Source organism: Microchirus variegatus (assembly GCF_963457635.1).
Source record: "Microchirus variegatus genome assembly, chromosome: 10".
Classification (NCBI taxonomy): domain Eukaryota; kingdom Metazoa; phylum Chordata; class Actinopteri; order Pleuronectiformes; family Soleidae; genus Microchirus; species Microchirus variegatus.
Window position 1 is genome coordinate 22,388,717 of NC_139811.1, and position 26,956 is coordinate 22,415,672.

General features: G+C 39.2%; 1 protein-coding gene across 1 annotated transcript; it reads left to right on the plus strand.

The window, feature by feature from the left end:
* Positions 1-23,856: 23,856 nt before the first annotated feature.
* Positions 23,857-26,217, plus strand: elfn1a (extracellular leucine-rich repeat and fibronectin type III domain containing 1a; the record flags this gene model as incomplete). The annotated part of the gene is made up of 1 exon (XM_083897140.1): positions 23,857-26,217. The coding sequence occupies exon 1, from the start codon at positions 23,869-23,871 to the stop codon at positions 26,215-26,217; it is 2,349 nt and encodes a 782-aa protein (XP_083753266.1). The 5' UTR covers positions 23,857-23,868.
* Between the last annotated feature and the right edge of the window lie 739 nt (positions 26,218-26,956).

A 26,956-nucleotide genomic window follows, 5' to 3' on the forward strand; every position in this document is an offset into this window, starting at 1 on the left:
CACTATCCATTGTCCTCTCATTTACTGGAAATCCAGCCAATTTTGCAGATTTACGTTACTGATTGTCGGAGGCAGATTTTCGCCCGTGTGTTATCATCTGAAGATGTGTCAAACTCTCTGAATCACAGGGGACAAGACCATGGCATTGTTATATTAGACCAAGAGAAGTAATATGCATACTGATTGTGCCATGTGAGCCTTCTGGAGGTATTAATATGTATGAAGGTTGAAAAATTGCAGCACTCAATCGCTGCATGTTTGACACATGTAAACAAATAATTATTAAAAGCATGTATAATCACATGAAATAGATTTGATTTCTATTTCACTCACAACAGTGAATACAAAACAGCCATCTCTCCTTATTACAAAACTTTTCTTTCCCCATCATTTTAACTTCCAATAAAAATGCATGAACATGTGTAAATGTGACCCCCCCCCCTTGGGTGGCATATGCTGCACATTCACAAAATGTGGAGGAGGTGAACTGATGTTTGATTAATGAGTAAAAAATACAATTAATTAGTGAACCTAACTTGGGTGAGACTGGGAAGTGAAATGGAGGATTTCATTACCTTGTGCTTTTTATAAGGTTAATGAGGTGGTTCCGAATCTTGGGGCTTGAAAAAAAAAAAAAAGTGACATGAAAATAAACATTCATAGCGTGCTGCTGAATTCATTTTGGAGGCTGAAATTCCAAAAGAAGGTTATTCTCTGAATAAGCAGCCTTTTCATTACATGCTCCATTAAGGCCCGGCCCCTGTGGACTGGCCTGGATCATTGACTTCAGCGTTTAAACATGAGGGAATTGCTGGTATCCAGTGATGATGTTGCATATGAAAACACATGGTGGTCTGCAGGTATTGTAAAAACATGAAAGGCCTTCTCTGGAGCTAATATGGTATGCACCATTCTCCGCTATTGAAACATTGAGTTTCAGGTCAAGTAGTGATACGGCAGCATATCATCACACCAGTGACAAATGATTATCAATATACAAGCCCCAAATATTATTATTTGAATGAGAAAAATGCGCACTCTAAACGGATTTCACTCAACAGTTCCCATGGTGGAACATGAATGACGGTAATCATAAATGTAACATGAAGTAAACTGACTGAATAAAAGTTGACCGAAAGATTAAGTGAGACACCACTGAAAAGAAGAGAAGGAGTTTTGTCCACCAAAGATTTGACTGATTGATTCAGTGCATTAATTGCAACCTGATGCTGGGAGAAGAACACATTCCTCCAATAGAGGATGGCCGCTGCTGGCTGAAATTGACCTTGCCTTTTCTCACTAATTGTCTTTTCCAAATTTCTGACATAGATGGCTGCTATATTCCAATTATCTTGCAGGCCGTATGAATAATACAGGACAGACGACTTTTGTCTCATACTGAGAAACAAGAGAAGAAGGTTAAAATAGACTCAGTGAATGACCTGTAATATAAAAGCATCAATGTTTTGCTGACATTAGTCTCAGTCTTTGTAAAAACTCTACTCTCTGTAGGCCTTTCTTGCAGATTGCAGTTGTGTTCAGGTCTCTATTCTTTATTGTGATGAGTTATATGATTGTGATGTAATTCATTATTTATCACAAATAGTAGTAATGTAGTAGTAATAGTTTTAATGTGATTTCTTAAACCTAATGTGCATGAATTACAACCTAACAAATCAAAATCATATTCCTTCATCCTTACATGTTATATCCTGCATGTAAAACACTGTTGTCTTGGTGGGCAGCTCAGAAATAGCATGCTAAACTCTACCTCTGTTATTTTCCTCAGTGTTCAAGACAAGAACCTCCACAACATCCGTACACCTGGAGGACACCAGGGATGCTCTCTCTCACTGAGGACTTGAGCCTGGAGTACAGAGGTGAGCAAAGGTATTTGGTAAATGGCCGTTGTGTCAACAGTGGCTCTGCATGAGCAAACAGGAGGATAAGAGGATCACAGAGAATTCATCGCTAATCCACTGGTCAGTAAACAAGACAAGTATCGTGCAGTGCCAAAGACAAGGTCATGAGAGTGGACAGTCAAGGTGGACGTGTGTTACATTCAGGTTTCAAACTCTGCTTTTTAAGGGAGCAGGCTTTTTTAGTTTCAAAATCAATGTGGCACATTAGGGTTTAATGGTGATAGTAAACGTCTAGCTTATCGTTCATTTTCTTTTTCTTTTTAACACCTCATTTAATGACAAATGGTTTTGTCTTTAATGCAATTATTCAGTTAAAAACCTTTCCTCCCCTAAGGACTGAAATTTTTCTTATGCTTAATTAGAGTCATCACCGTTTACCATTAAAGCTGTGATATGATGTACTGTATATGTGCACACTGAACAATTAGCGCTAATTAACAGGCCTTTCACATAGATGTGGCCTTCAAATCTGAATCATTCCTGACCCACTTTCTGGCTACATACATTATTTTAATAGCCTGCACAACCTTTCTTCTCAACTAATTCACTAGTTATGCGACTATCCGTCATGTAAAACAGAACATAGTGGGAAGTACTCTATTGCTTCATTAAGGCATGTGTCATGTGGCTTTTCTAATTTAACACTTCCCTCTTGCCATTTACTCAAATATTATGCTGTAAAATACAAGGATAAATGATGGTTACCCTTAACATTAATGTCACAAGCATAGTACATGGAATCACTGCTTGGATCACTGCTGACCTTTTAAATCAAATTAAAAAGCATATAGGAAACTGATCTTTAGTCCACCATTTTTTGGATATATTGACATAAACTCCACAGCTATTTACAAAAACAGTGTCCACTTCACTAATACTTTAGTTCTTGCATTAAATACCATTAAACCATAATAATGTGTCAATATAATAAATAACGTGTGATTTGAGCGAGAATTAGGCTGCCACACTTCCTAAATGTTCTCTTTCCAAACTAATTTGTTTCTTTGACCAATCACAGGACAGTTCACAGGGGGGGGGATTAAGGACTTCAACAGGAAGTGTGTGCATTATTTCCAATGCAGGAGCCAGAGGGTATAGTAAATGGAAGTACTGAGCTGATTTGGCCCCAAAATATCTCATAATATCTTGCAGGAGCTCGCAGTCCTGAACAAAGCTGGTTCCAGTGTTCGATTTTCAGCTGATCAATCTCTGTAACAGCTTGTAAAATCTCATTAAAAGTCAAGGTTTGTGTGTTTTAAATTCAGTCGCTTTACAGCCTGTTGCATGTTGCTATGGATGGTGTTTGCTGTGTGTGACCATGACTGTGACGGCCTGATGGTTAATTTGTCCTCCTCCCACAGTCCAATAAGATTTGGGGATTGGGCAAATTGGACACTAACTAACTTAACCGTAGGTGTGAGTGTGAATGTGAGTGGATGGTTGTTTGTCTGTCCCTATGTGGCACTGTGATGGACTGGCCATCTGTCCAGTGTGTACCCCGCCTTTCGCCCTATGTCATCTGGGATCGGCACCAGAGTCCCCAATCCTCATGTGGAGGATTAGAAGATGGATGTTTCAGTTTCACTACTTTAACAACAGGATCTCTATTAGCTCTGAAGTTAGTCAGCTGGGGTCGTACCTATGTTCCCCGGGTCCTATGTTCCCCGTTTTTTCCCAAAAAAGGTCCTATGTTCCCCACTTTGTGGAAGCCTGGGTGTGGAGCTCCAGGGTAAAGGGTTAGGGTTAGGGTAGGGTAGGGTTGGGGTTCAGGTTGGGGTTAGGGTTAGGGTAAGAGGTAGGGTCCTATGTTCCCCAGGTCCTTTTGGGTGAATGCGGGGAACATAGGACCCTTTTTTAGAGAAAGGGTCCTATGTTCCCTGGTCACATACAAAGCGGGGAACATAGTAAGTAAGTAAGTAAGTAAATTTTATTTCTATAGCACTTTTCACAGAGGAAACATGAACAATAAAAATAATAATAAAAACATCATACAAATCATCATAAAAATAAAATAAAAAAATAAAAACAACAAAAGCAGCAGCACATTTAAGAAATACACCAACAAAACATCCATGACGTTTCTTAACTTCCACTGAATTTATCGTTTTCACTGTGACGTAGTTGCGGAAAACTTAGCAGGTGGTCAATCACTACACAACCTCACACCAACACTGCAACAAAAGGACTTTTTTATATAAAGGCCATGAACGAACATTTTTGACATGATATTAGGAGAAAACATTTTTTAACGACTTGGAGGACCGGAATTGAACACCTTGCTGTGGCTGTGGATCATTCACGTCATAATGCAAATGTTCACAATCTTCCCTTGTGTTTTACCATGGTGGCAAATGCATGCACACAACAATGGTCTGCAGGAACTTTTTAGTTCAGAGAAAACTGTCTGTGGTTCTTAAAGTTCCTGGAACTTTGTAGTGGAAATGCAAGTAAATCATTGTGAAATAGGGTTAGGAGTAATTGCCTCAGGTTATTTGTCATGTATGACAAACATGTGTTTGTGTACAGAGCCTCCATCCCAAAAGATTAATAACATGGAGACTAACTGATTTTTCTCGCAATCTCGTCTTCTGCAGCTTTAACAAGAGAGGATACAAAAATGCCATCAGCATGAACATATGCTGTATCTTCTTATTTCTAACTCGTTTAAAATGTCAGAACCACAGTCCCAGTGCCCATTAAACAAAAATAAAACTATATCAAATAGAGAGATACAATTTTAAAATAAGCCCTGGAGAAGAATGACAATAATGACCGTGTTGTAGAAACAAAACAATGGAACAAACTTGTTTCCTTTCACACTGAACATAATACATTCAGTGGGTCATGAATTCTCATCTAAATCTACTTAGCAAGATATTTGCTGTACGCGCTGATCTGCCAGAAACCTCCAAAATGGAAATGGCATGCATTCTTTGTGTGTGTGTGTGTCATCACTGATCAAAGAAAACCTCTTTATTCTATTATTGATGAATTTCTGTAAAAGGGAGAGCTTGTGTTTTAGGTCATTGTCTACAACATTTACATAATTCTATGTACACTTTTTTTCTTCTTCCATATGACAACAGCTACATTATTTCTGTTGCTTTGTTTATTCAAAACAAGACATTGAGTGACAATGAGCCTTTATATTGTCATAAAAGGGACTTCAAACATTGAATCACTGGTGGATAAATCACTGACTTTCTTTCAACTATGGCCAAATGTTGTTTTACGTTGAACTGTCCAGAAGCATTCCTGCTTTTCCAATTCTTGGGGAATGAATATTAAACCACATCATGCGTAATGAGCACATAGAGACAATGTATAAACTATTTATTGCTATTTTGAAACGCGTTTGGCTGCAGATTAAAGTGTGCAGAGCTACATTTTCACCACTGTCATTAAATCGAGGATGTAGTGCCACTGCTGTTGAGGGTGAGGTGTGTTGGTCCAGAGCTGGAGAGGGACCACAAAACTCCCAGTTTAATTATATTATTTTAAAAGAGAGTATCCACAGCAATTTCCTTTTAGGGGGATCTATATTTCCTAGTTCCTCAGCAGAGTGATGTTCTTTTACTTCATAGATTTGCCCAGAATGAAAAGTAAACCCTACAGGAAGTGTAAAAATACTCTCAATTTATTATACACTATTACGTGCTTCTAGTTGGAAGATTTGTTTTTTGTTAAGTGTGTTAAGTTAAGTTCAATATGCATGGAAAACTCAATTATAAAGTTGTTGACTGTTAAAATGATCCTTCTCCTTCTCTGTTAAGCATTGGCCCGATCAAACTGAATGGTGCCAGCTCTTACATCAACCTGGATCCCTAATTGGTAGCTCTACAGAAGAGTTATTTGAATGGATTACCGTAAAGAGCATCATGGATTAGCCAGCGAGAGACATGGATCCCGAGGGAGCCTTAAATTGCTCACATAAAGTGATTGTAAAACATCGGTATGGCTGGCAGTTATTGGGTTTTCCTCCTCATCAAAGATATTTAACCCTTCCTCATCACTTGCTCATCGCATCAATATCACTCTAACCTGTTCCACCTCATGTGCACGCTGGCTGCGCTGCATTAGCATGCAGCACTGGTGCCATGGACGTGTATAAAACACTGGACTAGTTTCCTCTTTGAACTCTTTGAATGGAAGTCTTTGGGGAAATTAGCAGCACTAATTATCTTATTTGGTAGTTTCAGATGTCAATTCTGTATGTTCTGTTCTGTTCTTATGTATTGCTTCATAAAATGCAAGAAAGATAACAAAATATATGTCACATAGTAGCCTGGTTGCAGGTGATGTCTCTGAAAAACATGGCACAGGACAAATCTTGAGTTTGGCTTAAGAAAGGGAGTTCAAATTCTTATGAGCGACATCATGACCACTTGCCGTATACCAACACAACACTACAGAGTTGAACCAAAGTGTACTGTCTGGTGGAAATTGGGCAAGGATTGATAAAATCTAGGATGAGGCAAATTGGACAATCTCTCTATGTGGCCCCGTGATGGACTTGCGGGATTGGCACCAGCAACCCTCATGTGGAGGATAAAATGGAAGAAGATGGATGGATGGATGGTAAAATCTAGTCATGATATCAAAACGTCATCTTCTTTCAGACCTTAAGATCAATGCAATGCACCACTCTGTCCATCATTTTTGAAATATCGTTACATAATTACATCTGTCAGAATCATAGTTTATAATTTAAAAGGTTCTCCGAGAAATATATGGATCAAAACAAAATGTTGTTAGTGTTGTAACTTCTGTTATGTGTGTAACACTCATTTTTACGAAACTCTCGACCATGACTTTGATTTGACAGAATTTAATTTAGTGGCATTATATTTTAATAAAAATCATGACATGAGAATATTTATAAAATATCTTAGACACAATTTTCATTAAAGTAATAAAAATCGTGTGAGTTGTGTAAGATGTAAGTTACAAAAACAATATAACAATAATGTCTGAGCTGTTGAAGAAAGCCCAGAACTCAATAACACAGTATTTAAGTTCAGTAACAAAAAATATATACATTAATGAAATTCAGCCTGTATGAACAAGAACTATATGGAGTAATTCAAAATAAGGCTTCAGTTATTAACACCAACAGAGGGCTTGTTTTTAAAATGTCATCTCCACGACTTTCCTCAAATCCTACATTTTCCTAATAAAGACATGCACAGGCAACCAGGCTGTGACTCTACAATGAGGAAGGCAATCATGGAGAAAATGAGTGGAAGATTAAAACAGGACTACTTGGTTTTGACAGACAGCTGTCGGCCATTTATTACAAAACTCCCTAATGATTTTTTTTTCTCTGTGCGCAGCTTAATAAAACGTTCTGACACCTCTCTCTTCATGACAGCAGACTTTTCTCAAAATATGACACCTCAATTCGTCCCTCTCATTATGTGCCACTCATCTAGTCACAGGCTGAGGAAGACGGCAGCGTGTGTGTCTGTGAGCGAATGTAGTTAAACCACAGAGAGACTGCTGCATGTTTGATGAACACGACACGTTCTTCAGCGAGAAGAGAAAAGATAACTGAGGCTTGGGTTCGACGCCCTCGGAGTAGGATTAAAACCAAAGGCCACTCACCTTTAAAGACGGATCTCTGGCCATCTGCTGTCATATTTACTTTTGTCAAATGCCGTGTTTAAGCATTTACTTGTGAAATTATGTTGTTAGACATTGCCCAGTATGTTTTTAGTGGAGTAGGAAAACAGGTTTAAAAGAAAACTACAGTATCCTTGCTTTCTTATATGTGTAAATAAAATATTCAGTATAAACAAATGTACATTAAAATACGTAACCTTTTTTACTGTTACCATTTGAATGGCAGGCAACAATAGGGTGCTCATTTTTGCTCATTTAGGGTGCTCACAACCTTAGGGCAACAAATAATATTTCTTATTTCTAGTAATTAGTAATCACCAAATAATAGCTTGCTAATAACAATGAAAAAGACATGTGGTACAAAGTGAAGGAGGAATTTTGATTTCATAATATGGTAATTACCTTTTCTGAGTCACCCTCACCACCTTTGTCATTTTCATTGCTAAGCTGTGGTATGATCTTACTCATAACTTGATATTAGCTTGGTTATATTGGATATTACATTGAAAATAATAAATTGAAAAAAAAATGAAAAATACAATTATTATCTTAATTGTATCATCTTATTACCAAATTATTACTATTATTATTACCATTATATTGCCACATTTGGAAACTATTACCTTACTACTACCATACAACCCTCAATTAACTTATGGTTCAACTTAATTACATGTCTTCAATATCTTACGAATTATTGGCATTAAATAATGGCAACTTAACTCATTAAACTCATTTTGAGTCATGCTATTCTTATTAGTTCCAGTTCTCCGAGAATAGAAGGCTCTTTATAGACATTTCACTGTGACGTATGGGGTTTCCTGTTTGACTCATAATGATATCACTTTCTTGCATTGGATAATTCTTATGTGATCGTAACAAGAGGCTAAAACTGTTGTGACAAAGACACATAAGCTTCTTAAGACACATTAAGTCTCGTGGCAGATTTTTGACGCTGCTGAGTCTGAGAGATAACAGGATTGCAGCAGGAGAGACCGCGTGCGACTCAAATGAAAAAATCTGTCACGCCATCACAAATTATCATTATTTCATAAACCACTTCCAGACATTTTTATTACTTTTTAATATCTGCTCCTCTTACATTGCTCATTCACCTTTACTTTTTTGGAATCCCTAATTGCAAAACATCCTCTGTTTTGGTTATTTTGATTGTTTTTTTCTTTTTTTTTACACCACCATTGTGATTCTTGATTTTTCATCTATTTGAAAATGGTTCTGAAGACGAAAATTGAGTCTCAAATGGATTATAGATTAGCATCAGTGTCTGGCTGTCCGACTTGGGCGGTAAAGTGTCAGGGATTGAGGACAAGTCTCGACAACCACAAACAACAACACATAATTACTCACCCAGTCAACAGTTTTTATTTTCACTCTCCATCAAAGCAAACATTTAACAAAATAGCATTGTCTGAATGTGATGTGTTTCTTTAGTGTAAAGGCAGTTTTATTTATAGAGCTTTTTAATGTGCAAAGGCAAGTGCAGTACAGACACGTTTAAAAACAACACGAAATCAGTACAAAGATGACAACTTTGCAAAAGCGCCCTTTGCATCACCATATTTATGCAATGGTTTGTGCTAAATATGACCTATATATGTACCACTGTGTGGACCCGAAATGTGTGTATTTTCATTTTATTTTTATTTTCTTATCATTGTGTTGTGTTTTGTTGAGTCTCACTACATGTGTCCGTATTAAGAATTATGGTGTTTGTGTACAAATACTGTATTTTTTTACTTTTAGTTTTTCTCCATTTAAAATTGTAAATAACTGCTAGATATTGAAACTTACATTTTGGAGTAAAGTAAAAAAAAAAAAAAGTCAAAGACGAAAAGAATAATGAATAAGTAAATTAATTATACAAAGAAAAACAGGTTTTTTAAATATATATACAAATAAATAAAAACATAAAAGGGCTCTTTAAATGGGGCATTTATTCTAATAAAATATATGCCGGACAAACGCTTATGTATGTAACAAACATGAATAGTTCAACTACTGCGTTGACAATGATAATATCCCACTGATTAATACTATTCCTCACTGCAGTGTCCTCCCAATTACTTCCATTGTCTTTTCTTCTCACATCAGCAAGGACAGTATATTCCTTTAGTTTCACATGTGTGATTATGAAAGTTAATTCCAAAGGACAAAAGCAATAAATATGTAAATTCTGGCACAACGCTATCAGGGCATTCTATATGTCCACTAATGCTCCTTAGCATTTAAAGCCCTTATATTTGTCCTCCCACTATACCTGTCATGTCATGTTGAGATCTCCTTCAAGTCTACAGCCGGCTTCCTGTGCTACACAAAAACAGCATTTTATTCCTTTGATAGTCGAGCCACGAGCTCAACCTTGCTCGTCTCGCCCCCGTAGCCTGAGAGAATTTGCCCTGTCAGAAACAATAACTTTCTTTTCCAGACATAGACAGTTTTATTCCTCAACATGGCCATTGTGCAAGGTGGTAGGTTCCATTTGCTCGCCCTCCCCTTGTTTCTTTTCATCATTGTATTCATCATAGACATATCACATTTCTACAGGAAAGTCTGATCTCTTTCTCTCCACATTGGTGATAGAATTGATTTTCCTTCCCGTCACTAAGCTCAAATGCTGTTTTTGAATTTTGTAGGGGGGGGGAATAAAAACTCACAGATGAGCATGAAATCATTATTCTTCCCAAATCAGTGGGTCTCCTTGAACAAAGAACAACCAATAATACAGACTGATGAACAAGTATTCATTAATTTGCTGCCAATCATACAGTATCTGTTGCCAGTGCTTTACAACAAATCACTCACAGCAACCCGAGCTGGGAAGACACATGCTGACCTGTTGTTGCTTCATCAATGAAGTTTTGGAATCACTACAGTTTGATCATGAAATTTTGAAGTAAGAGCCTTGAAATACCTGAGGTCCCTGTTTGAGGAAAAATGACAGAAGTTTAATTAAAATGTGTGCATTACCAGAATGTATTGCGGAGCCCAAGACATTAGGTTAGGTTACTTTACAGGTAGTCACGCAACCCCCGCCCCACCTCCCTGAATGCTCCCGCAGCAGGGGATACAAATCCTGTCGGGGATAACTACCTTGGCTCGGCACACAGGGTTACTACCTGTAAAGTAACCTGCCTAATGATTCCTTGCAATGCCAGGCTTTGGAGAATATCTCTGTAACTCATCCATCCATCCATCCATCCATTTAATACCATTTTATCCTCCACAGGAGGGCTGCAGGGGGAGCTGTGCCAATCTCAACTGACATAGGGCAATAGGCGGGGTGCATCCTGGACAGTTCTCCAGTCCCTCACAGGGCCACATATAGAGACAAACAACCATTCACTCTCACTCTCACACCTACGGTCAATTTTACCTAATCCCCATATTGCATGTTTTTGGACTGTGGGAGGAAACCAGAGAACACGGAGAAAACCCACGTACACACCGGGAGAACATGCAAACTCCTTGAAGAAAGGCCCTTGTTCCAACCAGGGCTTGAACCTGGGTCTTCTTCCTGCAAAGGCATGAGAGCTACTACTACACCAACCATGTAGCCATCTCATTCCCAACCTAAAATAAAACTCATTCACACTATCTCTGTCCACCCCGAAGCTTCAGCCCTCTTTGCTTCGCTTTACTTGTGCAGCCCACCTGCTAATTCATGAGAATGTTATTAATATTATTACATTTTTGTGCACATTATTCCTATTTCTCCCTGTGTGCGCATGGGTTTTCTCGGAGTTCTCTGATATGCAATATGATTGTGTAGCCACAAATGATTATTTTGTGGCCATGAATGAGGTTTTTGTTCCCCCCATGTCTATGTAATTTACCTAAGCACAGTTACTATTATCCTTTATATTTTCTTCAATTATTTGTATTATTGTTTTTGTTGTTGAGAGTTAGTTAGTTTTTATTAACATTCATCCCACGTTAAAAAGGGTGTGGCCGGTGTTTGCACATCTCACAAAACCGCACCATAACATTATGAAGATGTGACAATGTCATTATGGCAACAATTCATGGGCTGAACAGTCAGTACAACTAACATAACTATAACTCAATGTATCAGCATGCCATGGATTTATTTCTTCCTCTGTGGATGTCATAACACATTTGGATCACAATACAAGCTGAACTGTGTAACCAGTGGGTTCAGGCCACAGCTGGGCTACAGTATCAGTGGCAGGCGACTGTTATTATGTTGTTCACTGTCAATCAAAGTGACTCAAACCAAATACAAAGAGACAAGAAAACACTACACAAAGGGCCTGATTTACTAAGATCCCAAATAGAGAGCGCTAAATTGCATGCGCATGTTTAAAAATTGTGCCTGCATGCTGCTGGATTGCGTTTTGCGGGTGACCTACTTAGATTGCGACCGCAATTGACTACAGGCGCAGAAGTGGTTAAGACCACCCTATTTAAAAAAAAAAGTATTTTGCGGGAGTCAAGGGTTGTCAACATGGAGAAAGAGAAAGCGCAGACTCAATGGAAGCGCAAAAAAGAAATTTGAAGCCACTGAACAGAAAGTACAGCTGACGTTCTGCGATGAGCAGGTAACTGAGATCGAGGGCCATTCTTGTTCCCCGGGTCCATAGGACCTTTTACTATCATTATTATTATTATTATTATTATTATTATTACAATATTGTGGTCGGTATGATGGACAGCTCCATTATTACCTGACATATCAAACAAAGAAAACTATGGACTATGAATGTTGCCGTAAACACAACTATGACTATGGATGTTGCTGCGCTCTCCTCCTGACTCACCTGCAGCTCACTGACAGCTGCTGAAGATTACACATAGGTCTACTTTCAATGGATGAGTGACTTTTTTGTCAATAAGTAAATAAATAAATAAATAAAGCAGATCATCACAACGGATTTTTAGTCCCAGTCCGTCCCTGGTTTCATTTGTGTTCATTCAGTCAGGCTGAGTTTCCATTACGCGTGCCAACCGTTACCCGTTCCTCCGGTCTTAACTAGGGAAAATAGGAACGACCCCTCCTTGAACCACAAACTGCAGACCAGTGTAAGCAAATACCAGTACAAATAACCATTTCTCCTCTGGATATCTATATTTAATTTATTCAGATATACCAAATAAGAAATGAATGTGTGTCATCTGTGAACGCGTAGTTGAACATACTCTGGAAAAACGTAATTTCCTGATTTACAAAAAGTATTTTTGTTTATGGATTTCTCAGAGGATTATGCTTCAGCGTATTGGTGAGGACAGCTGTGCCAGTTAAGACCTGCCTTTCAAACGTGCTAATTATAGACGCAAAAATAAGCATCGCAATCAGATTCAGGTTTGACAAATCACTTTGCGCGTGCTAAAATAACATATTTACATTTTCTCCTCCCAGCACAAGCAAAATTGCGTGTAAACGCCCCACAATGCATATGCATTAAGGCAAGACCGCTAAATGGTTTGCAAGAACTATTTTGCCCGTCTGAGAGGCGCAATCCTCGCTGCGCCCTGTTAGTAGTTCAGCGTCAACGCAAATTTGCGTGTGCAATCCAGTTTGCGCACGTTTTAGTAAATCAGGTCCAAAGACTGAGAATCAAAAGAAAGCAAAACCACTATTAAAGGTGAAGTAAGTAGTTTATGGTGCCATCTAGAGGAGAGGCAGAAATTTACAACAAAGAACTGCTCCTCTGCTCACCCCCTCCCTTACCTGAGCGATACGGTATCCTCAGCCGGTCAAATGTCGTCCTCGGCGTCTTTCTCCGTGTCAGCAGATGAGGTTCGTGAGGCGAGGGAGAGGGCGAGCTACCACGGCCATAGCAGACGAAGCGGAGAGAGAGGAGGCGGGACTTCTGCTACAAGTAAAGAGACGCTTGATTTGTTCTCTCGCGTTTGTCCTTACAGGCTCCAGTAGAAACATGGCGTCTCGCTGCTAACAGTGGCTATGCAACCGCGGCCCGCGACCATGTTATTTTACATGACTTTTTGAAACACTACGAAAATGAAACAAAAACTATTATACAGCGACTAGACAATGCAGGAGCACATAATATGTATAAAAAAGTGGATTTTGGGTTATATAAACCCATAAATACTACACAGTGTCCCTTTAAATAACCACACAGTTAAAAAGAAAAAGAGAATTAAAATGTTTCAAAATGTTAAACGCTCTCAAAAAAGACAAACTATCCAGAGTGATGAGACAAGAGGAGACAAAAGAATAACTACAATGAGGCAAAGAGAAAATACCACAGAGAGGCACATTAATGCAGTCAGAGTGTATAAGACTTTGAAAATGTTTGTGCTCAGGGGCCTGTTATCTCATATCCACCACCTATAGCCTCTAGTTTTATTTTCACTTCAGGTTGTTGATATTGCATCATTAGATTAGTTGGCAAGTGGCTGTCATGCATTGGAAGCCAATAAAACATACACACACCACCCACGACCCCAGTCCTCTGCTATGTTTCTCTGTAGCACATACTGATGTATTTTCACAGATGTCACGCTGTCGTCAGGGAAAATTGGCACTGATAAAAGCTTTGCCTAATTAAATGTACACCTGCTTAAGTTTAAGGAATATCTTCAGATATTAAAATGTGTAACCTGCTCACTTACCAAAGTCCATGGAAAATAAGAAGCATTTTATAGGAAGTTGCTACACTGCTAAGATTGTTCCACTCAACATCAGACTGAACAAACACTGGATGTGAACTCAAAAGCACAAATCGACAAAAGTCTCAGTTTGAACAGAAAAAATAACTTTTACAGGTCTTGAACAAAATGGTTTCCAAAAAGCACAAGGCAACAAAAGGAAAAAAAACTGCTCAGCAGATAAAACTAGCAACAAACACAGGAATCACGCAGGCTAAATACTCAGGTGGAGAGATAACGATAAACACACAGTAATCACAGAGGAGGGAAACTATACAGGAAGCAGACACTGAAACAAGAAGCAATGGTAATTATTTCAAAATAAAACAGGTAACCGAACACAAGACTACTCAGGATATTACACTTAGATAAATCCAATCACATGATTTCAAACACTGAAGTCATAAGGTAACACATTTAAATTCATTAATGGAGGCAAGCGTTAGTTACAAACTCCTGTGAGTGAAAGTCAGGAAGTAAAATTGTTGACCTGGTGGTTTCCAAACTTCAGTTTTCACCCGCAGAAGACTGTCTGAAAGTGAGAAAGTAGCACAAGCGTATATTCCTAAGATATCACAGACTTAATAGTTGCATTTGACAAATTCATGAAAGACTTTTGTTGAGTATAAGCTAAAATCTTTTTCTCCCTGATGGCAGTTGTGTTGTCGTGAGAGCAAGTGTCTGGCTCCCAGGCTGGGACCCAAAAACGGCGTGCTCGCCAAGGTCAGTGTTGATGTAAAAACCACATACAACCAATTCTTCACCCCTACTATGAAAGCCAATTTCACTTCATCATTAATTGTATTACACACCAGAACTTCTATTATATATCACATATCAGATATACATAACACACTTGGCTCGGAAACCTTTTGGAGAAATTAAACCAGCAGCTGAAAGTGTTGAGACAGCTATAGTACATCTTAGTTTGATTCTTTGGTGAATTTATTGTTTAATTAATAGTCCCTGAAATTGTAGACTTGTATTTATATTTTATTTTTCTCCTCTCCTGTTAAATCTGTTACCTCATTCTAAAATTTGACTAAGGGGGTTTGTAGTTGTTTCCTAGTCTTAAGTTACTAAAGACAGAGACAGAATAATCTGCATGTTACACAGGAACTCTTCTGGAATTTAAAAGACAAAAGTGGAATTGATACATTTTTGACTCAAATGCACCATTATGATGTACAACCGCATTGCACAAGGTAATGGTACGAGTACATGAAATCATTAAGTTGTTTTCTAAAAAATTGCAATGTGAAAAATTTAGTGCACTATTTTTGACTGTTCTGTGCTTCATAATAATGCTCATTGGAAACAATACATGTCTTATTAGAGTTATGTAAATTAATAGTTTGTTTATGTTCCAATTTTGTTTTAAATCTATAACATAGTAAATACATAACTGGAGCTTAAAGTCACATCGCAATTCAAATCATAAATAGAACTCAGGTCAGCCCTATCTGAGAGTAGAAAAGGAAACTGCTACGGACAATGAGCTAAAGACATTTCCTTTGATGGAAGCTGTGTTTCACAGGGTTTCTTGGAGTGCCTTCATTCATGTTGTTATTGTGTGATTGTGGCCTTTTATGGATATCATAAATATGCCCCTCACCTATACGGAGATATACCGAAGGAAAAGGAGCAGTGAAGAAGTAATCAGTGACAGCAGAGACGGAGCCTCGTGGTAGTTCGCTCAGGCAACAAACCCATTTTAGTTTCATTTTCCAATTGCGCAAGCTCACGATTCCTGTCTGCAAAACATGCAGAGAATATGAGAATAACAAATACAATAAATTCCACTCCCTCCACCACTGAAGCTTCCTCCTCTAAGAGCATTTTGTTCTACAGTGAATTTTGAATGCATGCTCAAGTTAATTGAATATACATATACCTCAGCCTCTTTTTTTAGGGGGGGGGGGGGGTTAGAGCTCATATTTTTTCCATGAGCAGAGCTGCACTGCCAAAATAGTGCATGGATTTTTACATAGCTATAGACGTTAAATCCTTGATTTAAGTGTCATTAACCTGAAGCTAATCGTTTGATTATGTAGGACACAATACATCATTCTCATTGTCGCATAGCAGAGTTCATTTGAAAGTGATAATGTCCTCTTCCTAAATGTGTCAGGTAGTCCATCAGGCCAGACAGACAGACACATCCAGCACAGAGAATGGATGCTCTTGTTCGCAGCTTGTCAATCAGGAAAGTGAGACAAGTTGAGCTGTCAGTCACGAGCGCGGGCGCTTCAGTCCAGCACAATTGAATTAGCTCCTGTCACTCTGTGAAGGTTAATTGGAGAAAAGCTTGGTCACGCATGGCGAGGCTAACTGACAAACGATAGATGTCTTAACACAGACTTTTGTCAGCATATGTTAACTTTATCGCTTTTCATCCGTCTCTAAACATGAGATGTTAAAGCTTCAGGTTAAATCCTCTGAATGGTGAGTTTTAATAAGTTCCTCTGGTGTGTGGTGGCTGCACGATAGCTCAGACTTTAGCTCAGAATCAGCAGATATAGATGTTGCGGGCGCACGTGTTGGCTTGGAGGGCAAAAGATCGTGCCAAACTGATGGTCAGTTGATGGCCTGGAAAATTGCATTTAAACCTTCAGGTGTTATTCCAAGTTGTATCTCATTCTCAATTGTACAGAATTAAATTAAACTCTTCATTACTCCACTCCCTTTGATAAATGCTCTCAATACCCGTTTTTTTTTTTTTCTTTTTCTGGAGACTGTAACTGTTATGATTTGTTATAGAATTCTCTTTTATATGGAAAGATCAGAACAGTAAATTCTGGAAAGCGCTGTGAAAGATGCACGACTCCGGTGTCTTGTTTTTTGACTAACTACTTTGCAGGGATACAGTACATCAATTCTCATGCAGAGTTTCACGAAAGCATCTGTTTCCACTGATGCAGTGTAATACCATGCCATTCTCCATGGCTTATCATCTTTATAAAAGGTGTCACCCAAAGTAGAGCTTGTAGTATGTAATGAGATTTTTTTTTTGTTCTCGAATAAGCTTGAGTCGCAGCAGGCCAGGAGGCTGCCGAGGACCTGTGATACACCAAGAACAATAGAGTGAGATATTGGTAATTTACAAGAGATGGCAGGGCAGTAAGTCATTTAAAGTTTTACAAAGTATGACATCTGTGTGGAATACCAAGTAGTGAGTGGACTCAATATAACTTTCGAATGCAATGCACCAAAAAGCATTTTCACATTCAGGATGCCTGTGCCTGTTCTGTGGCAGTTCATCCTTTGCACTCAGTGGCCTTAATTATCCACAAAATGATCTCTTATTTTATCGTTCATCACACATGTATGATCAGCATCACCGTAATTCAGCCCACATACTGATCATTTAGCAGGAACCAATGCTAATTGGCTTAAGTAGAATATTATTTTTTCCTTATTAACCTCTTTGAAACTTTAACGGTTCAGTATGTGACATTTATGAGACTTTATCAGCAGAAATCTAATGCACAATCCACTATAAGTATTTAATAGAATAAGCCGTTTATGTACTCAAGGCAAGGGTCTGCATAATTGTGGTGACGTGTGTCTACAGTGGTCTAAATGTTTCACATTGTGAAGCAGAATTTTACTACAAAAAATGTAGACTAGTGACATCCTATCCAGTGTGCAAAGGTCACTGTAGCTTAGATATAACACGTGTTATACAGGAAAAAGGGAGGAAGGGTATTTTGGTGATTCAGATTTCACAAAAAACATCATGTTATTGTCATGCCTATTAATCTTTCTTTGTAGTATTTTCTTAGTAATTTTTTTTCTCTATTTTATTTTATTTTGCTGCCTCTTGTGACATAAATGAAGAAGTACACTACAATTAATTGCAACCAAAAAAACTGATTTGTAGTCTTCTACATAAGTAGCACAATGCCCATTAAACAATTATGTCCTAATCAGTGTATTCCAATATATAACTGAAGATGAACTGAAATGATCAATAAAAGACTAGGCACAGGGTAACATTATTTTCACCAGTGTCCACTATCCTCGTACTATCAGCGTCTTTTACCATTTCATTTCCATTCATTCTACTTTTATTCCTGTGATAAGAGCCACTGCTCTTCAAATCATGAAGTAGTGACACTGGTGAACCAAAATGGTGGGGAAAATTAAAATATCGACACTGGCACGAGCACATCAATAATCGTATCTTGTGAGTCAGTATGAGCATATTGACGTATTGATATAATGTCCCACCCCAAATGACTAAGTCCAAATACAATGCCTTATCACTATATTTATCACTAAACGCCAGCTCCACAAGGTCACATTGAGATAAATAATGTGCTGAATGCTTTGAAAGGCTCTGATTTATATGAGGAAGCAACTCCAATTGCTAGGTAGGGATAAAAGGCTTTGTCTGGGAAAACAAATGGGCATCAAGGTAATATGTGATTTTCATCAGCTGCAAGATAACTAAAAAAAAAAGAGCCAATTTGTTGAAGTCTAGGGAAAGACACATGATGTCCAAAAAGTATATCAGTGAAGTCATAAAAGGACAGTTTTTTTTCCCTCCAAACTAAAGTATGACTTTAATATCTTTGGATATAACCCAAGCATGCGTGCCCTCAGTCTCCCTCCCTCCAAAGCAATTCAGTATCTCAATGAGCACAATGTTTTCCCTCCCCAAGAGAAGTAGTTCCATTTCATCTCAATTGATTTGCCACTTCTGGTTTCCCATCTTTACTTCTTTTCATTCTTCCCGCAAGAAGTGCATGCATTTTCAATGACATCAAATAAAGGGCAGTCATTGGTATGGATGAGGAGGGCCCACAGAGATTGCGGCACCTTCACCGCCACACAAAGCACAAGATAGGAAGCACGGAGGGAAACAACAAAAAAAGCACAGCTCTGAAGTGTAAAAACAGATTCATTCATATCACACTTTTGTTGCCACTTGGAGACAGAACAGAAAAAAAATATTCATATGGTATACAAGGTGAAATTGGCTGGACAGATACAATAAGAAACAGAGGAATGGGAGGCAGAGATAGTCAGTGAGTGTGCTAAGGTGAGGTCTGGCTAGGTTGCATACAATGTATGACTCTGTGAGAATGAGATACGTAGTTTCAAGATTGTTTTCACAGTGTGGTGGTCTGGAGCTTCTGTCAAAGTTTGCCTTGAAGGCTTTTTGGTGGGGCAGTTCTCCTGAGGCATTGTGTGAGAGAGCACAACTCTCCTGCTTCACATATAAAGGCTCCAGTGAAGCACAGAGGGCTTGTGCAGCTCAATGACTTCCCTTTACATAGTGCCCAGCCTGTCACTACCACATCTACTTCGGCACTCTCCTCAGTGTGCCACGTCTTCTGTGATTTACCACAAGATGGCTGCAAGAAAAAGAAAGAACATCTGATTAGTCAATTACATTTTGTTGTAAAATTACACAAGTTGTAATTCACAAACACAGGAAAACACACTACTGCTATCAACTTTAGGCTCAACCCCGTAAGTGTGCGGAACTTGTCTAGGGCCGTGTTTCCATCATGGCACAGTATGGTGCAGTTTGGGATGGTAAAGCCCTCAGTCAGGCTTCTGTTTCAACTGAAAACAGTACCTTTACTTGATAGACGGGTGTGCTCTGTGCCCGATGGCCATCTCTGTGCTCTGTGCCGGAGGACATCCAGCAGCTCGTTTTTTTTTTTCTGCTTGGTTTGTGGCTGTTTGTTAAAAAAGACATCAAAACACACTCGTCTCAATCAGCTGACTGCCGTGGGTCTAGCTCCATGTGTACCGTACCACACATACATACTTTGGTACTGCAGGGGAAGGTTACCAAACAGTGGAATGGTTGGGGATGGTTATTTTGATACAATTCCAAATGGAAACACCAAAAAATATGTACCGTACCAAATTCAACCATTCCACTTGGTGGAAACATGCCATAAATCACAGAGAAGGGTCTACACACGAACTGTGACCCTGACCTGAACCCTATCCACTGATGATTTAGATGCAGTCTGTGATCCAATCACTATTCGTGTAGTTCTGTGTGATTTGGACGACTTGAAATTCTGTCCCCCCTGCATATAGTTCCACCTGCTCTCTTGCATTCTATTGATGGATGGATGCTATTGCTCAGTTTTGCACATCCATGTGTAGGTGTAGTGTGTCCTGATTTACACACTGGAGCATTAGATAATAACATTTTTTGTGGCTGTCTCCTGAGTACCTCCCACCAAAATCAGCATGGGCTGTTCTAACTTAGTAACATTCAGTTGTATGATGCTAGTAACTGACACTATCTTTGCTAGATCTTGCATTTAAAACGACATTTTAATCTCAGTGTTTAGCTCTAGCTTTTTAAAACTTAAGTAAAAAAACTCCTATTATATATTGGACAGACATACAGTAGATGTATTTAACATGACTTAGAGACATGACAGAGGCATACAAACATGAGGCAGTGAGTTTTAAAGATTTAAAAAAAGGAGCCAATGACTAATTCAGTTATATGGATGGGCCCGAAGCAACAAAAACATACATTTACAAGGCTGTTTTTGAATCACTTGTCAAAAGCAGGGTTTCAATAGGGTTATCCAGAGAACGGGCTATGAAAAAGTAAAGCCTTCATTACCCAGCACATAAAGCCTAAATGGAAAAGTGACTGTGGAATGGCTGCCTGTGTCTGATAGGGAAATAGATGCCTTGGGTGTTCCGGGCTGCTGCACTCAGAACTGGACTTTACATATTGCTGCCATTATATGAAGTAGGTCTTTGGTGTCAAATAGACCCAAACTTCCATGAGACAAATATACACTATCACGCACTCACTTGAAGATCGACAAGTTGGTGTGATTACCATAAAACTAAAACAGTAAATATTCATTTTAATATAGATTGATGCTCTGCTTATCCCTCAGCAAATTTCTACTCCAGGCCTTTTCATATTCCATGGATTTATCAGGACACAAGTGGCAGAATTAAGATAACCTTTTTATTTATTTATTTTTTAAATCAAGATAAAATATCACTATCAGTGGGGGCACACTTTCATTTTACTATCTATTCCAAAAAATGCTGCACTAGTCTGTCCATAATTTATGCATGGGTTCCACTAGTGAGCCATAATCAGTTGGCAGCTCACTAGAGTGAGTCACTGTGTGCAAACAAATCACAGCCAATGCATTGAAAATGAGAGGAGATTTTTCACTTTAACTTAAACTTCCATTTAGCCACTAAAGTCTCTTTTACCACGTGCCAAGCTGTGAGCAAGCGGAGGTCGGGTCAGATGGGCTCGGTCTCTGCCGTGCGGTATTTGCGATAAAGGTCACAGACTGGGGAATAATAACAAGACACCGTTTTTTTTTTCCTTTTAAAAGCTCTTGCCTTGCCAGATATTCGGCCGAGGTGTATTTTTCATATTCATTTCATGGAACATTTGATTTGGAACCTTTATCTTCCCAGGGGCTTTGGTGAGTGTTTTTTTCTTCACTGCTTCTTCACCACTGCACTTTCATGATGAGGGTGTCATAATAGCAGCCTTTGGCATTTTGTTGCAGGGTCCACCACTATGGCATTTACTCCTGCTCTGGATTTCAGCAGCTGCTTTTACCTGATCACCCCATTCCAATTGCAGGTCATGTCTTTCATGGAAAGGTGCAATTAAAAACTCAGATTATAGAAAACAATGTTCCAGTCTATCTGTTTCTCAGCATACAGTGCAGTGCTTGGAATGACACACAAGTCATTTCAACCTATTCTCAACCGCTGAATGCAGAAAAAAAATGTTTTACACTGCACTAATTGATCACACATTTCCACCCAGGCTCCAACACATCACGTTGCAGAGAAGTATCAATTATATTATCGACAAATAATGCTAATTGATAAACTCTTTCTGAATTTGGAGAAAACATAACTTTGCCAAAAACAGGAGTAGCATGGAGGCATTGGGTTGCAGACCCACTGTTATCGAAAAGAAGAAGGGGTTTCAGTGCCAATAGGGTCAAATCAAAAATGACAAATGACTTCTGTGCAGTGGCATTTACATATTCACATTGATGTAAAATGAGGAGAACTACAACACTGCTGTGATTGTAAAAGGTCAAATGACAGCAGGGGTGGACCTTGTGGGCCACAGTAGAAAGGTTTGGTTTCAACTTGAGCTCTATTCTCTCTGCCATGAACTGTCACGCTTAATCTTGTTGAACAGTCTGATCATCTCTGTTGTGTCAGGCGGTCTCTTCCCACCCGATTGTGTCTCCACAAAAGGTAAAACACCCTGGCCTATATTGGAGGAAGAGCCTTTTACTATATTATATCGTGAACAAACTTAATGCAGGGTCCAAACTTAGTCGTGATTAGACATTTTTTGATTCATTTTAAAAAACAAGTCTCTAGGTCAAATGTTAACTGTGAATAAGGGTTGACACAGCAAAGTTAGGAAAGTTTACACACTTTTGGTTATTGATACAAAATGCTGCCACATCTGTGACCTCTTTGACGTGGTGTCAATTGTTTGTAGTAAAAGGGTCAGTAAACTTTAATTAAGGCAGACCTACAACAGTCTCTTGGAGCACTCAAAGTTTTGAAAACAGGAGGCTTATACTTTAGAGACTGTCTTTACCTGACATTTAACAGACTATTTTTTTCTCTACTAAAACTATTGTTGTTATATATATTTTATATAACTTTTCCATTACTTAGATGTCACAGAGCTGATAAACTGCTAAACCGATCTTGTTGCCTATGCCGTATCCTATATTCAAGGGGCAAGATTAAATATAAAAGTCTAAAAAGAATGAAACTCATTTTAATTTAATCCAGTATGATCCTGTAATCACACCATAACCCAGTGCAGATTTTTTATTCATGCATGAAGGTTTTTTTCTGAAGAAAACCCTAAATACATTGACCCAAAATGTCATTTCATGTGGTGTTGTATAATTGATTTAATGCAGCTTCTTAACACTAGCCTCCCTCTGCTGTGTGTGACAGTCCGCAGGTTAATGGTGTGAAAACAGGGACCCTACTTTTCCCAGCCTGTCAAGTCGTAATTGGCCAATGGTTTCCTTGATTAGCATTCTGCCACAGGGACTGACAACACCTCTTATTTTGTGTACAAAATAATTGGCAGAGCATGAATAACGGGGGTGGGGGGTTGCAATAAATATGAATGCAAGGTTATGAGTGAAGAATTTCAGTAACAATGTATGCAATGTAAATTTAGTAACCTTATTAAAAATGAGGTTTAATTAATGTCCCCTTTGTGTTCATCTGTCTTCATATTGCAGGTTATTCCTCCATGCACACGAGGGAGACACAGCGAGGAGGACACTTGCAGAAAAAATAAGATGAGATCATTAAATGATGGTAACCTCTAAGGAGATAAGCACAAGCCAACCTGAGGTGGCGAAAGCTCTTTTAAACCACACCGCCACATCTTCACTGCAGGAACACCTTAATGAAAGAAAAGCAGTATAAAGGCAAATACTCCACATTTTTCTGACTGTTACATGGTGACAACACCATCCATCAATGAAGAGGAGGCTAATAAAAGGACTGTTTCTGGCCATAAAAACAGTGAAACAACCAGCTGTTTTTCCAACGGGATCGTCTCAGCTGTACTAAAACCACAGCGGCATCGACCTCTTATCATTTTCTGGCCCTGCACATTACTCTCAGTGAAGCACCAATGGCCTGCAGCTTAGGCATGGTGATGAGTGCCTTGTTTTGGTCTGTAGCCATTGTATATTTTACTCATGTTGGCAGAGTCAGGGGAGACTGCTGGTTAATTGAGGGTGAAAAGGGCTTTGTATGGCTTGCAATTTGTAGCCAAAACCAACCACCTTATGAGGCCATCCCACAGCATATCAATAGCACCATTGTGGACCTTCGTTTGAATGAAAACAAAATCAAAAGCATCCATTATTCTGCTCTTAGCCGCTTTGCCAACTTGACCTACCTGAACCTGACAAAGAATGAAATCTCCTACATAGAGGATGGGGCCTTTTCTGCTCAATTTAACCTGCAAGTCCTTCAAATGGGCTTCAACAAGTTGCGGAACCTGACAGAGGGAATCCTCAGGGGTTTAGGAAAGCTGCAATACCTCTACCTCCAGGCAAACTTGATAGAGACAGTGACACCCAATGCCTTTTGGGAATGCCCCAACATAGAGAACATTGACCTCTCTATGAACCGTATCCAGCAGTTAGATGGGTCCACGTTTACTAGTCTAACTAAACTGACCACCTGTGAGCTGTACACCAACCCTTTCAACTGCTCGTGTGAATTATTTGGTTTTGTCAAATGGCTCTCAGTTTTCCCAAACAGGACAAACGAGCGGATGGTCTGCAACTCCCCACCGGGCGTCTCTGGTTATAGCTTACTGAGCCAGAATCCAAACAATCCAACATATCGAAATGCGCTTCACATGCTCACAACGGTGTGTACTGATGATAACATGACAACATTTATTGCTATGCCCACTGAGTCACCAACACCCCCACCAGACGCAACGCTTTGTGGGCTGGAAGACTGTCCATCAGGCACTGAGCCTGATGACATTACTATCAGTTCAACCTACATTGAGGAAGTCACTCCTGTGATAAAAGTGAAGCAAGTAACAAATACAGGCGCAACCATCTCAGTTGAGATTCCCAATCCTTTCAAAAAGATGTACACCCTTGTTCTGTACAACAACAGTTTCTTCACAGATATCCAAACTCTTGCCGAAGAAAAGAAGGATATTGAACTGAAAAACCTTAAACCCCATACTAACTACACATACTGTGTTGCGTCAGTGCGTAACTCTTTAAGACACAACCACACTTGTCTGACAGTCACTACAGGCCCTCGTGCTGAAAAGGACAGAGCTGTAAATAATGCAACTGCTACTCATTACATTATGACAATCTTAGGCTGCCTCTTCAGCATGGTGATTTTTCTCGGGGTGGTCTACTACTGTTTGAGAAGAAAGCGTCAGCAAGATGAAAAGCACAAAAAATCAAGCAGCCTGAAGAAAAATATCATGGAACTCAAATATGGTCAAGAACTGGAAGGGGGAAATATTTCTCGAATGTCACAGAAGCAGTTGTTGGCCGGGGAGAGTATGGCACGCATGCCATACTTACCATCCGCTGGGGAAATGGAGCAATACAAATTCCAAGAGATAAGTGACACTCCTAAAATGATGAAGGGGAATTACATGGAGGTGCGGAGTGTGGACCACCACGAACGCAGGGAATGTGACATGGGAATGGCTGGGAATAGCCAAGGATCTGTGGCAGAAATTTCTACCATTGCAAAAGAGGTGGATAAAGTCAACCAGATAATTAACAACTGCATTGATGCTCTGAAGTCTGAATCCACCTCTTTCCAAGGGGTGAAATCTGGAGCAGTGTCCACAGCAGAGCCTCAGCTCGTACTTTTATCAGAACACCCACAGAATAAATCTGGCCTTCTGTCCCCAGTATACCAGGACAGCTACCATCACTCTCTGCAGAGGCATCGGACCTCTAATGCTTCACCAAAGAGGCCCAGTACTGCCACAGGAGGGCCCATGCGAAGCCCCAGGCCTTATCGCTCTGAATCCAAGTACATAGAGAAAACCTCCCCAACAGGAGAGACCATCCTCACTGTCACACCTACTGCCAACATGCTTAGGGCCGAAGCAGAGAAGATCCGTCAATACAGTGATCACCGACACTCGTATCCCGATGCTCAGATAGAGGAGCTCGAAGGACCCGACGGTCACAAATCCTCTATGTTGGAGCCTCTTACTCACTCCCGCTCCAGAGACTTAGCATATTCCCAGCTGTCTTCTCAGTATCACAACCTCAGCTACTCCTCCAGTCCTGAGTACTACTGCAAACCTTCACACAGCATCTGGGAGCGTTTCAAACTCCACCGGAAACGGCACAAAGACGAGGAGTACATGGCTGCAGGGCATGCACTGCGTAAGAAAGTCCAGTTTGCTAAGGATGAGGACCTGCATGACATTTTAGACTACTGGAAAGGTGTGTCATCCCAACAAAAACCATAAACCTCTTTAGGTGTTTTTAAAATCAATGGACCACAAGTTGCAGAAATGACACAAGAATTTCATGTGACATTGAATCAATGGAACCATATTATATCCAACTACTCACATGTGTGTATAAAATTCCTTTTTTTGACTGTGAAAATAATGGGGTAAAATTCTTTAAATTTGTCATATTATGTAAAGCATCCGAAGGGAAAACTTTTATCTATTAAAGAGAAAATATATATTGCAAATTAATAATATATATGTTACAATGGATTATAGGTTTTTGGTATCGCATGGCCAAGTCCTGTGACAGTGTATTTCCTGTTGTGTAATATGAAACTACTTTATGAGGATATGTCTGATGAAACCTCAATATTTTCTGATGAACTATCTGGACCATTCATTTGGGAAAGAACTTTTTGTTTTTAATTCCCGCCCTACATTTGTTTAAATTCCACAAAACTATGTACAGATATGGGTTTCTATATTTGCATTGTCTGCTGTGTAAATGGAAACATATTAGTGGATGAGTCAGGTTTATCAGATGGAGCGCTGTCGAGTTAGAGTATCGTGTTGCTAAGAATGGCATGTCCCACTTGAAACCTGTGATTTTTTACCTTCACGACCTGTCTCTTTTTTTATTATTATTATTCTCATTCTTCTCCAAGCTTTTACAGAATATACAGATTGATTCAGGTTTAAAGTCCCCTTCAGCCCCCCCCTCACTCAACACAATTTTCACTGGACGGTTTCC